Source organism: Chrysemys picta, chromosome 18 (genome assembly GCF_011386835.1).
Source record: "Chrysemys picta bellii isolate R12L10 chromosome 18, ASM1138683v2, whole genome shotgun sequence".
Lineage (NCBI taxonomy): Eukaryota > Metazoa > Chordata > Testudines > Emydidae > Chrysemys > Chrysemys picta.
This window is the reverse complement of record NC_088808.1, coordinates 784,425-798,297: the sequence shown is the minus strand read 5'-3', so window position 1 is coordinate 798,297 and position 13,873 is coordinate 784,425. Positions and strand designations below refer to the sequence as shown.

The following is a 13,873-nucleotide window of genomic DNA, read 5'->3' as shown; positions in this document are numbered from 1 at the left end:
TGAGGACTTGGGCACATTGACCAGTAGACCGAGCTTGCGGAACACCTGTAGTGCCAGCGTCACGTGGGAGCGGACCTCAGCCTCCGACCTGCCCGCGAGGAGCCAGTCGTCCAAGAAAAGCTGCCACCACGGACATGCATTTTGTGAACACTCGCAGGGCCGTTGCCAGGCCGAAGGGCAAGACCGTAAATTGAAAATGGTTCTGGTTGATGGTGAAGCGCAGGAACCGCCGGTGGGCCTGGCTGATGGCGATGTGAAAATATGCATCTTTCATATCGAGGGCAGCGTACCAATCCCCCGGATCCAGGGATGGGATAATAGTGCCAAGGGAGATCATACGGAAACGTGCCTTGACCAAAAATTTGTTTAGTTTGCGTAGGTCCAAAATGGGACGGAGGCCCCCTTTTGCTTTGGAAATCAGGAAATATTTGGGGTAGAATCCTTTCCCTTTTAGGTCCGGAGGAACCTCTACCACTGCTCCTACTGTGAGGAGGGTCCGCACCTCCTGCATGAGGAGTTGCTCTTGAGAGGGGTGTGACAATGCGGTTCTGGCGGAACCCAACTGAGAGTGCCAACTCAGGACAAATTGCTAAAACAGGGCAGTTACAGCCCAAGGCTGGGGTTTTTCCACCTCTAAGGCAAACCAAACCAGCCAGACTAGGAGGACTTCGGTCTCATCCCACTGGCTAACCGCAAGTCTCACAAGCAATCTCCTTAGACACTCTGGTTTCCCAGTATTAACACCAGTGCCACACGTTATGGGGACAAATGGTTATGAAAACCAATACCCCAGTAAAAGAAAAAGGTTCTCCTGATCCCAAAGGACCAAGCCCCAGACCCAGGTCAATATACAAGTCAGATCTTACCCACAAATCACGCTGCTGCCAATCCTTTAGAATCTAAAATCTAAAGGTCTATTCATAAAAGGAAAAAGATAGAGATGAGAGTTAGAATTGGTTAAATGGAATCAATATACAGTAATGGCAAAGTTCTTGGTTCAGGCTTGCAGCAGCGATGGAATAAACTGCAGGTTCAAATCAAGTCTCTGGAATACATGCCCCGCTGGGATGGGTCCTCAGTCCTTTGTTCAGAGCTTCAGTTTGTAGCAAAGTTCCTCCAGAGGTAAGAACAAGATGGAGATCAGGCATCAGCCTTATATAGTCTTTTCCAGGTGTAAGAACACCTCTTTGTTCTTACTGTGGAAAATTACAGCAAAATGGAGTCTGGAGTCACATGGGCCAGTCCCTGCATACTTTGCTGAGTTACAAGGCGTATCTGCCTTCTCTCAATGGGTCCATTGTATAGCTGATGGTCCTTAATGGGCCATCAAGCAGGCTAGGCAGAGCTAATCTCAGCTTGTCTGGGATGTCACCCAGAAGCATAGCGACAGGTTTCAGAGTAGCAGCCGTGTTAGTCTGTATCCGCAAAAAGAACAGGAGTACTTGTGGCACCTTAGAGACTAACAAATTTATTAGAGCATAAGCTTTCGTGGACTGGCTGTAGTCCACGAAAGATTATGCTCTAATAAATTTGTTAGTCTCTAATGTGCCACAAGTACTCCTGTTCTAGAAGCACAGCCGAAGTTTGCCATACAGACAGTATAGAGCCAATATTCATAACTTCAACTACAAAACTGATACACACATATAGACAGCATAAGCATAACCAGTAAACCATAACCTTGTCCTAGACACCCCATTTGACCCCCTTTATACAAGATTTGGGTGCCACTACAGGACCTTGGTTGCAACAGTGATCTATACGGTCCCAGTTTATGTCAATAACGTCACAAGGGGTCCCTGAAGAGGGATGGGGATGGTGGGTGAGAGGGAGGGGGCAAGGAGAACTGAAGGGTGTAGTCAACCGTGCGCAGGACCCAGCGGTCCGATGTTATATGTGACCAAGCACGGTAAAAACGGGACAGGCGGTCCCTGAAACATAGAGGGGGATCCGGAATAGAGTTTGGTACGCTGTCCTCGATCGCAGCTTCAAAACCCTGGCTTATTTCCCGGCCGTGGCTTGCCCTGGCCATGATTTTGGTCCTGGTTAGGCATGTTGTTACGTCTACGCCTGTTATCCCTGCCCCTTCTGCGGAACGGTTCCTGTCGAGGATGAGGGTGGTACTGCCTCTGCGGTGGTTGGGGCTTAAAGGGTTTCCTTTGTGTCACTGGGGTATGCATTCCCAATGACTTGAGGGTTGCTCGAGAGTCTTTGAGGCTATGTAGTCTGGCATCCGTCTGGTCCGAAAACAAGCCTGACCCCTCGAACGGAATGTCTTGGAGGGTGTTTTGCACCTCTGGGGGAAGGCCGGAAGCCTGTAGCCATGCCGAGCGTCTCAATACTACTCCTGACGCGACTGTCCTAGCAGCTGCGTCCGCGGAGTCAAGGGAGGCCTGTAGGGAGGTTTTGGCTACTGCCTTCCCTTCGTCCACTATAGCCGTAAACTCGGGTTGTGAGCCCTGAGGCAGGGATTCCTTAAACTTGGAGACTGATGCCCAAGAATTGAAGTTGTGTCTGTTTAGAATCGCTTGTTGGTTAGCGATCCTCAACTGGAGGCCCCCGGATGAATAGACCTTTCTCTCAAATACGTCCAAGCGTTTTGCCTCCTTGGCTTTGGGGGCCGGGGCTTGCTGGCCACGTCGCTCTCATTCGTTGACCGCAGAGCCGACCAGCGAACAGGGTGTTGGGTGAGAGAAGAGGAAGTCAAACCCTTTAGATGGGGCGAAGTATTTCTTCTCCACGCCTTTCGCAGTTGGTGCACTGGAGGCTGGTGTTTGCCATACTGTTTTGTAGTTGGACTGGAACGTTTTTATGAGCGGGAGCGCGATCCTGGAGGGACCCTCCGGGCTTAGGATGTCGACCATGGGGTCCTCCTGCTCTACCGTCTCCTCCGTCTGCAACCCCAGATTGAGGGCTACTCAGCGGAGCAGTTCCTGATGTGCCCGATGGTCAATCGGGGGAGGGCCGGACGCTGTTGTGCCCGCCACGGTTTCGTCTGGTGAGGAGGAAGAGGTCAGGGCCTTTTGCGCGTCTTCCTCTTCCTGCAACTCCTCACCGACTGGGCGCTCCTCTGGGCCCCGTTCTATGACGTGGGTCTGAGACAGTACCGGGCTCGGTGCCGAGTCCGCCCTTTCTCGCTCCAGTGGTCTGGAGACCGTGGCCTACTTGCGAGAGGGCGGGCGCCACTGCAGAGAGCGGGCGCCACTGCAGAGAGCGGGACCGGTGTCCTGAGGGCCCAGATCTCAAGGTCCTGGACGGGGGGGCCTTGCTGGTGGTAGGCCCAAGGGGTCCAGAATGGCCATTGTCCTGGCTGGCCCCATTGTGGGTGCCAAGCGACTTCGTGTTCCCTACTGGCCTGTGCCCTGTGGGCATATCTGCTGGACCGGCCCGAGTCTGCCTCCGAAACCACGGACAGTGATCTGGAAGGCCACGGCGGTGCCGTGGGACGGTGCCGGTCCGGGGTTGGAGAGTAGTGCCTCCGTGACCAGGACCGGGAGTAGTGTCTTACCGACCTGGACCTGGATCGGTACCGGTGACCACGGGACCCGGGAACGACTACGGGTGGTCGGTCTCGGGGATCGCGTAACTGACACATCCCGGTGCCTACTCGAGTAGGGCTGCTGGGTCGGTGCCGGGCGCTTATTGGGGCCTGACGGCTGTGCGGCTCTCTGCGCGGAGGGAAGCCGGGAGTCCACCGAGGCGGAGCTCGACCAGGACCGGCGCCGTGAACAGTGCCGAGATGGTGACCGTGATGGACCCACCATTGCCGGCTTGCCTCTGGATGGCAGTCTCGGCAGATTGTCTTTAGTTTGGAGGGGGCCCTCAGCGAACAATTCAATGAGGTCCTTTGCTGCCTCAACTGTGTCCAGGGTGGAGGGCTGTTCCAAAAGCTCCTCCAGCCCTTCCTCCTCACTCGACGCGCCTATCCCGGGGCTCAACGGGCCTTTCGGCGCCAGAGCCACTGTCACTGGGATCTGTGCCGGGGCCACAACGGCCTTAGGCACACTCGAGGTCTTCGCGGGCGCTACCCTCTTATGCGGGGAGCGTCCTCGGGCCTTGGGTTGGCCCTTCGATTTTGCCGGCAAAGACGACCGATGCCAGAGGTGTTCCCGCTGATTCGGTGCCGTGGGCTTAGGGTGTCCGGCCGGCGCCGGATCACGGACCGATGCCGGGGCACTCCGCACCAAGGTTGACGGTGCCGTCGAAGTAGAGGGCTGTAACGCCGTCTCCATGAGCAGCTGCTTAAGGCGAAAGTCTCTCTCTTTCTTAGTCCTGGGCTTGAAAGCTTTACAGATCTTGCAGCGCTCTTTTTGGTGTGCTTCCCCCAGGCAACGGAGACATGAGTCGTGTGGATCGCTTAATGGCATAGGCTTGCGGCATGTGGCACAAGCCTTGAAGCCTTGGGCGTGCGGCATGCCCCGCCGCCCAGGGCCAGTGCCGGGGTTGACCAAACACCTAACACAAAGAAGTTTGAGTATTTCTAAAGAACTGATGACTGCTAAGCTTAACACTAGCTACTAAAGAACTGAGAACTGTAAAGATAACACTAACTACTATGCTAAGGGACACTCTCAGGCGAGAGACAGAGTTGTTCCAACGCCGCCACGGACGGTAAGAAGGAACTGAGGGAGGGTCGGGCCCGCAGGGATATACTCTAGAGCGGGCCGCCGCTCTGGCGGGAGGGGGGACCCTGCCGGCTCAATGGGAGCCGCTGAGGGGAAAAGTTTCCGACGTCCGTGCACGCGGCGCGCACGCACCTAATGTGTAATGGACGTGAACAATCACTCGAAGAAGTAAATAGTATAACACTGGTCATTTCAACAGCTGTTATTAAAAATGAGCACCAAACTATGGATGGGACGGGGCACAATATGCAGGTACTGGGTTACGGGCAGACCAGTACAGACACACTTACTGGAGCAGTAGCCAGGAACTTGGGTGAAGGATAAGAATAGTAGAGCCACCCTCAACCCAACAGTCAAGAATGGAAGGGGCAGAGAGAAAGTTTCTTCTTTCCTTCATAACCAAGGTGGGACAGGATGGGTTTAACCATATGAGACTCACTAGCCAAAGGCCATATGAAAGATGAGTCCTCCAACAAGATCCAGGCCAGCATATTAACAGGAAGTCCAGCAGTTGGGGGCTACTGTAGTCCTGAGTTCTCGTCCACCTGCCCACCCCTTTCAATATTTCATATCACCTGACTAGTAGGTGTCTGATAGCTATTTAAAGCTTTGCTTTAAATTATACATAATTATATTATAGCAGAGGTGGATTAAGATTTATTGCGGGCCTGGGCACAAAGAACATTTGGACCCCCCACATGCCCCTCACCATGGGGCCCCACCCCCTGCTCCTCCTCTTCCCCTCTAGGCCCCTGCCCAGGCCGGAAACTGTAGCCGGGCCATGGAAAGAGCTGTCCAGGGAACCTTGGCCACCATGTGGAGCCACAGACTCTCCGCCTACCAGGGACGGCGCACCCCAGGAGGCAGGGACACAGACTGAGGGCTGCTCTCTGGTCACCCGGCCAACTGCCCAGGACAGGTGGAGGGTCCAGGGCTCCCCACAGCAGCTCTTACCGTGGCTCACCTCTGGCTTCCAGCCTGGCTGAAAGCGGAGCCTCGGGGAAAGAGGAGGAACAGAGGGTGAGGCCACAGTTCTGGTGCTGGTGGCCCCCCCACTTCTACAGAGGTTCTCGCACACCTGCGGCGGCCCCCAAATTGGCCAGGGCCCCTGGGCACAGGGCCCATCTATTAATCCACCATTGATTATAAGAGAAAAGAAACAGGTAAAAAAATCTTACTACTGTTAGCTTAATCCTTACACTGCTATTTCTAGTCTCCTTCCTTCCTGTTCATTCAAAGAGTAGTTCCAGTCCCAAATTCTTCTCCCACCACAACTTGTGCTCTTTTGTACCCAGTGCGATCTCTTTCCAATGATACTGTAGTGACTGGGAAAGAGGGAGCTCTGTTTTGTGAGTAGACAAATCCCTGCTTATTCTTTCCCACTAGTCTCTTTTCTGTGGGAATTAGTCCAGATGGTTTACTTCCCAGGACAATACCCTTTAGATGTCTGGCAAATATACACAAGCTTCTGTTGCCAATAATTACTAAATCATAACAATTCATATGGTAATGTGCCCTGAATGTTATTCGGGGTTCAAGCTGTAAAAGACTATGGGCCCATCAGGGACTGCAGATCAACAATTCTATCTTGACAACTAATTTTACAAATTTTACCTTGCGCTCTCCAACAGTGATGCATGTCCAATCTGGGCTGTTGCCAGTAAAGAGAGCCTTGTCTTGCTGTTATTACCACTCAAATTACCAGATATCCTCCTGGCTTGTCAAGTACATTTGTTTCCATGTGGTTATGCTTTGACTGCTGAAACTGTGATTTGAATAAAGCTTGCATGGCATATGTTTGGGCATTTAATGTGTGTTATCTTTCTTCCCTAGGAATAAGTAATTCCCAACACAGAGCCTTGCCTTAAGGCTCTATTAAATCATATACTTTAGTACACCAAGTTATAGCTATAGTAAAAGATAGCTGCCATGGGACTATACCTCTTTCCAGCTCTTCAGTCTGTGGCTGTATTATTGAAATGAATGGGACAACTCACCTGAGCAAAGTTAAGCGCATCCATAAGTATACCCAGGATTGGGACCTAAAAGCTACAGGGCAACCAAAGAAGTGTGGGAGCATATTATATGCAGCTTACGTTGTGTTACTTTGGTAATATCTTAGACTAAAATGAAGGCTGGAGGAGGTAAGAAAGGCAACTGGACGAAGAGGGTTAGAAAAATGACAGCAAGCCGGGGCCAATCTTTTTAAGATTTTGGAGGGAGAAAACAAAAAACTCAACATCTCACATGTGGAACAGCTCTTATTTAAAGCCAATATTTTTGTATTCTTTAACAAATTAGCCAGATGTTACTAAACTGGGCAAGTTAAGTTCCAGATTCTGGAAACACCATAAGTGCTTGAATAAGTCAGAGTATAAATATAAAAACCCAGCATACTGTACCTCGAGGCTGGAGTTGCTGTCCTCATCACCCATGTCTTTTGGGGGGGGGGGAAATAAATGAGAGAAGAAAACCTTGTTAATAAGTGACATTCATCATTCCCATAGTTAGCGTTAACAACCATAATGCAAAGTGGTTGAGAACTAATCCTCCAAGCTTCTTTATTTATCATTAGAAGGCAAGTTAATAGAAATATTGCATTTTTTTTTCCATCTTCCTTTTTCTTCCTGAGAGAAAATACAGGAAGAAATAAAGCACACAGGGTGATGATTTGCTGTTCTGATATTCTAGTACAACAATGATAATTAATGAAGCTCTCTACATGGTAACCAAGCTGTGTTTATGGGTTTCAATCAAGGGTCTCATATACAGCACAAACAGGAAACAAGCCAGCACCCCCATCCCACCAAATTAATTAAACCTGCTCAAAGAAAGTCTCAAACATAATATTGAAAATGTCTGCTGGAGCCAGAGAGCCTTCCATGTTTGGGCTCCCACTGTTTCTAATACCAGCGCAACTGAATTGCTATTAGCAACGAGATTTGTTTTTAAACATTTGGCCTGTATCTTCACTGAGAAAAAAAGATGTGTTTTACTGGTGTTATGCTAACCCATGTTAAAATCCTAGTTATGGATAAAGTAGTTGTAATTTTAATCTGTGTTAGCTGCTCAAGGTAAACCCTAGAGCGTTCATCTCAAACAACTAACTCAGGTTAAAACTGCAACTGCCTTGTCAACCTTAAGATTTTAATATTGGTTAGCTTAATACAGATTAAAAAATACACCTTTTTCCCTAGAGAGAAGTCAAGGCTCTGTAATATATACAAGGCAACAAAATTAAAAGTCATCCCTCCTAAGGTCTTAATGTATTTACTCACTACTTCCAACTGAAAACCCAGCCCAAGCCTTCTCTTCAAGCTTAACTACCACTATGCTTACCTCACCAGAGCATAAGGCTAGGCTTAGGTTTCGTTTTTTGCTCCAAACCCTACAGTGCAGTGTGTGCTCTCTCAATCCTTGAGGGCTATATCCACTTTCCTTATATCCTGGTGGGCATAACAAGCTAATTGTACCATTGAATCAACAAAACAAATATCATTTTCCAGCAAGGTCCCCACTGTTAACATGATGCAGTGTTCAGGCAAAGATCATCAGCTGTTACAGGCTTCTTTTCCCTTATACTTTCATAGCCATATCGTTACCACTTGTAGAACCATTAGAAAACCAAGACCTGACATAATATTTAACACAATTCAAAGCATAGACCTGAACTGCCGATCAGTAGCCAGGTCTACCTAGGAAGTTTTAATACACAGTGTCACCATATCCGACCTACATAATGCCTTTACGCAAACAGTTTATAGGATTTTTCCCAAAAAAACTCAAAGTACTACATATGTGCCAAAAATACTGCTTCTGCAATGAACATTAGCCTGTCTTATCCCATTGCAAGATGATTGCTTTTTTAGCACAGTTCATAATTACCCAATTAGTAATTAAATGAAACTAAGACTATGTCTACACTGCAGACCTTACAGCAGCACAGCTGTACTGCTGCAGCTGCATCACTGTAAGGTCTCCGGTGTAGCCACTCTATGCTGGCAGGAGAGAGCTCTCCCGTCAGCATAATTAAACCATCCCCAATGAGCGGGGGTAGCTATGTCAGCAGGAGACCGTCTCCTGCCGACATAGCGCTGTCCAGACCAGCACTTTTGTCAGTGAAACTTATGTCAGTCAGAGGTGTGTTTTTTTCACACCCACAAATGACAAAATTGTAGACATAGCCTAGTATAGACATAGCCTAACATTCTTCCCAAAGCCTTAAAAAACAGCAGCTCTATTTTGTACCCCAACAAATTCTCTTCCCGAAAGACTGAGTTGAAGGTAACAGTGACTAATCCAAAGAGCCACACAGTTAGTCAATTTCCTATATTGTCAGTCTTTCACACAGCACCAGGGAAGACAAATTTATTAAAAACTAAACAAAACAAAAATAAAACCACAGAAATTAGGATGGGGACTCAAAGGCAGCAATAAGTGTCTTAAACTAAATTTCTTATATCTCTTTTAAATAGACTAGATTTCAAGCTGACTCTGTGCCTTTTAGTCAATATTTACAGAAAAAGGTTTAATTAAATATCTTGAGGGACATTTTTAAAGTATTTCAGTATCTCTAGCAAATAATTCCATATTCCACAATGAAAAAGTAAAATATTTAAAAGTATAACATATAATATTGTATTCTGAGTCTTATTAATCTTAGTTTTTCTGCTCAAATTATGAAAAAAACATTTTCTGCCAGTGTACAAATTTAAATAGATAAAAATATTAAATACACAGAGATCTAATGAAACTCAATTTTAAAAATCTGACAAAAAAAAAGAAAAAAAACCCACCGTATTCACCCTATCATGCATGTCTTATTATTTAAATATGAGGAACCATCCCCTATTAGTATAATGGATGTATAGGATTTTGTATTAATTTAAATGTGAATTCCATTAATCTACACACTTTTCATCCTGTACAAAAATGTAGTGCATTTTGCCACCTTTGGGATATTGTATATGATTATGATTTTATTTGATTTTTGACAGAATACACAATGTTACGTTTAGTAGTACACTATGAAACATCCTAAGTAGTGCACTAAACCAGTGATTGTCAACCTGTGGTTTGCAGACTTCCGGGGTCCAGAGACCAGGTCTAAGATTTCCAAAGGGGTCCGCACCATCATGTAAAATTTGTTAGGGGGTCCACAAATGAAAAAAGGTTGAAAACCACTGCAGTAAACTATAGCTGTCAAAATGAAGGACATTTTGTGATGCAGCATCTTTGTTTTATTGTTTATTCACTTAAAAGGCTAGTCAGTTTTATTTAAAAAAAAATCCTTTTCCTTTCATTATTAACATCATAAAGTGTAGGTAAATAGATTTTGTGCCTGGGCTGGTACACTTTCATGACAATTTTGCAAGGCTGGGGGGGAGGGAAATTGATTCACAATATAGTTTGACATTTCGTTTATGTTTTTTTCTTATCTATTTAGGCCCTGATCTTCCAAAGACTTAAATTTTTGCATTATGAGTAGTCACACTGAAGGGCTACTGAGGCACAATCAATGGGAATATTCACTATGTGTAAACAGGTAAATCAAGTTAAATTAAGCAAGCAGGTAAATCTCTGTACTTTAGACTGAGAACTCTCTAAGAAGACTCCATCTCCTTTATGTTTGTACAGCACTGAGCACAATGCTCAATCCTGACTGTGGTCTTGAATAGCTACTGCAATATAAATAAATAACAATAATAATTAGAGACACAAAGTGGATGTGGTAATATCTTTTATTGGACCCACTTCTGTTGGTGAGTGAGATAAGCTTTTAAGCTTACACAGAGATCTTCTTCGGATCTGAGAAAGGTACTCAAACACACGGAGTACCTTTCCCAGACCTGACGAAGAGCTCTGTACAAGCTCAAAAGTTTGTCTCCCTCACCAACAGAAGTTGGTCCAATAAAATATATTACCCCACCCACCTTGTCTCTCTAATGTCCTAGGACCAGCGAAAACCACACTGCAAACAGCAATAATAATTCTCACTCTACCCCAACTAAACATTTAAGCAGGTTAGTGTAGTGCTACTCCTATGATATCCAGAGTTCACTATAATAATCCTGCATCCAAGATGAGACACACAGCATGAGATCTGACCCTTTTCAGAAGCAAAGAGAGTAAACAGGAGGCTCCATCACGTATCAGTGTCACTGTCATTCACTTCTCCTGCCATGGCCAGAACTGGCACAAAACTCTAGTGAAACCCCAGGGCAGCCACGTACTGGGAAGGGGTCCAAACAATTTCAGACACGCTGCATTGAGGCACCCACCGACGGCCGCAGTATCCAGGCTCCACAGTGACTTCGGGTGTAGGGGGAATCTCAGCAGAGGCGAGTCGAATGGGAGGCAAGGCCTCAGCACCGCTAAGAGGGAGATACTCAGAGCTGAGCCGAAGAGGGGGGTGCTCGCTGTCCAGCGCCACGGGCAGGCCCCCAGCCAGACGCTGCTCGCAGGGGAGCTGGTCTGGGGAGAAGCCGGTGCCTGGAGCCCCCAGGGGAAGCGGTGACTCACCGAGTGGCTCCAGGCGGCTCGAAAGTGTCTCTTCTTGACACGAGACGAGAAACGTGCAAATGACGTCAGAGGTTAAAAGTCAGCGCAGAGGTGATACGAAAAACGGGACCGTGCTTTCCTTGTCTGCCTCCAGGAAAACACGCCGGGTACGCACGCGCTACGCAATGACGTTTCTTTCCTCCCTCAGTCCTAGCGCCTGCCAGACTCTCCGCGCTGATTGGCCAGAGCATTGCCACGTGCAGTTACAGCGGCCGCGGGTTGGTTGGTAGATGCGCCGCGAGCGAGGGGCCGCTGCTGTGTGTTGGCGAGTGAGCGGCACGGTGCTGCGGACAGGACGCGGCGCCGGGACATGTGAGGGTCTCTCGTCCAAGGGCCCCGTTAGGGTCGGGTCCCAGGGGACGCGGGGGCTGCAACCGAGAGACGGGTCAGGCCACCCCCTCGTCCCGGCGGGCTGTTCAGGGACCCGCAGGGCCCTGCCCGCCCACCCGCGGTTCGGGCGCCCCTAGGCTGGATGTGCCTGCCGGGCAGGGCGGGCTGGTCCCCACCTGCGCCTGGAGCCGGCTCCTGAGGCACCACTGCTGTGAGAGAAACAGCCCGAGGGCTCCCGTAGAGCCTGCAGCAACCATCTGCCCGGGAGGAAAGTGCCCCCGGGCCGTGCTCGGGGTCTGGGCTGCCGCCTGGGGGCCCGCTCTGAGGTGGCTGGAGCGGAGAGTGCTGTTTGCAGTGGGAGCTCCCGTTCTCGAAGGTGCTGTGAACATGAAGCATGTGCTGTGAATAACAGCTAGATGGGGAGCTCACGGGCTCTTCTGTAACTCAGTGGAGCGTAGGTCAGAGTCCTACCTAAACTGCCATGCGAAGAACAATTGTTCATACTCTTTTCTTACGTGACTTTTTTTCCCCTCTTGCAGATATTCAGCATGGGATTGCTTACCAACCTCGCTCGAGGCCTGGTCCGAGGTGCAGACAGAATGGCTGAATTTACCAGCAAACGTGGACCCAGAAGCCATAACAAAGGCAGAGGAGCCAGGAAAGTGGGTTATGTCACCTTAGGTGGGAAATTTATCAAAATTAAGGAAATGGTCCCTGAATTTGTGGTTCCAGATTTGACAGGGTTTAAGCTCAAGCCCTACGTTTCCTATAAGACTCCTAAAGGGACAGAACCACCACTGACGGCCAAACAGCTTTTCATGGATGTTGTTGCCCCACAGATTGAGAAGGATATTAAAGATGGGACTTTTGACCCCCATAACCTTGAGAAATATGGATATGAACCTACTCAAGAAGGCAAGCTCTTCCAGTTGTTTCCCAAGAACTATGTACGTTAAGAAGTAAAGATTATAGCCTTCCCTGGAAAGTTTCTGCAGCAACACAGTAAACTTACAAAAATATTGTTTTTAAATCTGATAAAATGTTGAATATGAAGATTTCAGCTATAGAGGGGAAAACATCCTGCCCTTTTTCAGTACCTATTAAAGGAAAATCCTACTGACTTGACTTGTGTAACTTTTAGATATCTCAAACTTTTTAAAAAGGTAACCAGATTTGTAACTTACAAATGGGTGAGAACAGAGCATTGAATATAACCAGCTATTGCCTGGGCCTCACCTGTGGCTTTTCATGTTGTGGCCTGTGGTCAAAAGCAGTCAGCCATCTGCTTCCATTGTTAGATGAGATAGGGATACAAGCACTCATCCTTCAGGGTATTAAGCCAACCACTAAGTACCTGGGGCAATTCCCATCTTCCTGCTCTTAGGTCACCAAAGATCAATCCTATATAAAATGGAGTATTGCACAAGAGCAAGGGGAAACTTCAAAAAAGAACGCTAGGAATCCTTGGCCTAAGCTATAAGCGGTCTCAAAGGTTGGGACTGTCCTGTTAAACCTAAACTTGTAACCAGTCTGAGGCTATTCCCAGTTTTAAGGCAACTTTCTTTTGGATGCAAGCAGTATCCCTAGTATTTATGTACAACTGAGGCCTGCTCCTGAGTCAGGCAATTGAATGTCAGACATTGCACTTTTTAAAGCCTCTTGTGGAAGGAATCAAATTAACTTTGTTATTATCTCTCTCAACCACAACAGGCACTACTAGCAGCTATGCATCTTCCCAACTTATCTGAGCTAGCAGTACTTCTATCCTAAGAATTTTAAAAATTGATTTAATATTAAAGTACCTTTGTTTTTCTCATTTTATTGGCGATGCAAAAGGCATCTCCATGTGTAAATAGGGTATATACAATGACATGAGCAGGAGTAATAAATCAAGATGTTTCATTGTTTAATGGACAAAGTGTTAGAAAGCAGGAATTCCTAGCTCTGCTCAAGGTCCCACAGCAAGTTTGCTATAAAAAATTAATCCTTTGTCCAGTTTTATGGCTGGGGAACCTTTCACTCCCAACGTCTAGTTGTGGTTTGTTTGTACAAGCAAATGTAAAATATCGATTAAGCACAAGGATGTAGTTCCTATGTCCTCTTGTGTGGAGAAGAAGGCAACTTTAATGTACTCTTTGCCAGCATTTCACTTATGATGAAAACTGGGTGCCTAAGCTTTTATGTTTCTATTTTTTTAAAAAGCAAAGGAGCTTGAGGAAGGTGGGGGAGTAGGCAGGAGCAGTTAACTAGTGCCCACTGCAGCAAGTTCTAGTCCAGTCTTTTTCAGAGGGCATCTGTTTTTTCTAGATCTGAGATGTTTTTTCCATCAACTACCTATTTTAATGTCATGAAAATAG

General features: G+C 47.4%; 2 protein-coding genes across 18 annotated transcripts in view; one reads left to right on the top strand and one right to left on the bottom strand.

Moving 5' to 3' along the window:
• PNPLA7 (patatin like phospholipase domain containing 7) overlaps positions 1 to 11,313 on the bottom strand; it is a 420,470-nt gene extending 409,157 nt beyond the window's left edge. For 9 of the 15 annotated variants that reach the window (XR_010593665.1, XR_010593663.1, XM_065572470.1 and 6 more), the window contains exons 1-2: positions 10,907 to 11,312; positions 7,028 to 7,062 (exon numbers count right to left, since the gene is read on the bottom strand). Coding sequence is in view for 9 of the 15 variants with exons in the window: in XM_065572470.1 (XP_065428542.1) it covers positions 7,028 to 7,060 (33 nt within the window). In the remaining 6 variants the exon portion in view is untranslated. Of the gene's footprint in view, positions 1 to 7,027; positions 7,069 to 10,858 lie in introns of those variants that run through there. The other 6 variants (XR_010593664.1, XM_065572471.1, XM_065572473.1 and 3 more) reach the window with 6 other exon arrangements.
• A 28-nt stretch (positions 11,314 to 11,341) lies between these two features.
• MRPL41 (mitochondrial ribosomal protein L41) lies at positions 11,342 to 12,636 on the top strand. Of its 3 annotated transcripts, none has more exons than XM_005292653.4 (2): positions 11,342 to 11,498; positions 12,056 to 12,636. In XM_005292653.4, the coding sequence occupies exon 2, from the start codon at positions 12,065 to 12,067 to the stop codon at positions 12,470 to 12,472; it is 408 nt and encodes a 135-aa protein (XP_005292710.1). In that variant the 5' UTR covers positions 11,342 to 11,498; positions 12,056 to 12,064; the 3' UTR covers positions 12,473 to 12,636. The 3 variants fall into 3 exon arrangements, with proteins under 3 accessions (XP_005292710.1, XP_023967162.1, XP_042711618.1); XM_024111394.3 differs by having other exon boundaries at positions 11,421 to 11,571; XM_042855684.2 differs by lacking the exon at positions 11,342 to 11,498 and adding an exon at positions 11,593 to 11,892.
• The last annotated feature ends 1,237 nt before the right edge of the window (positions 12,637 to 13,873 follow it).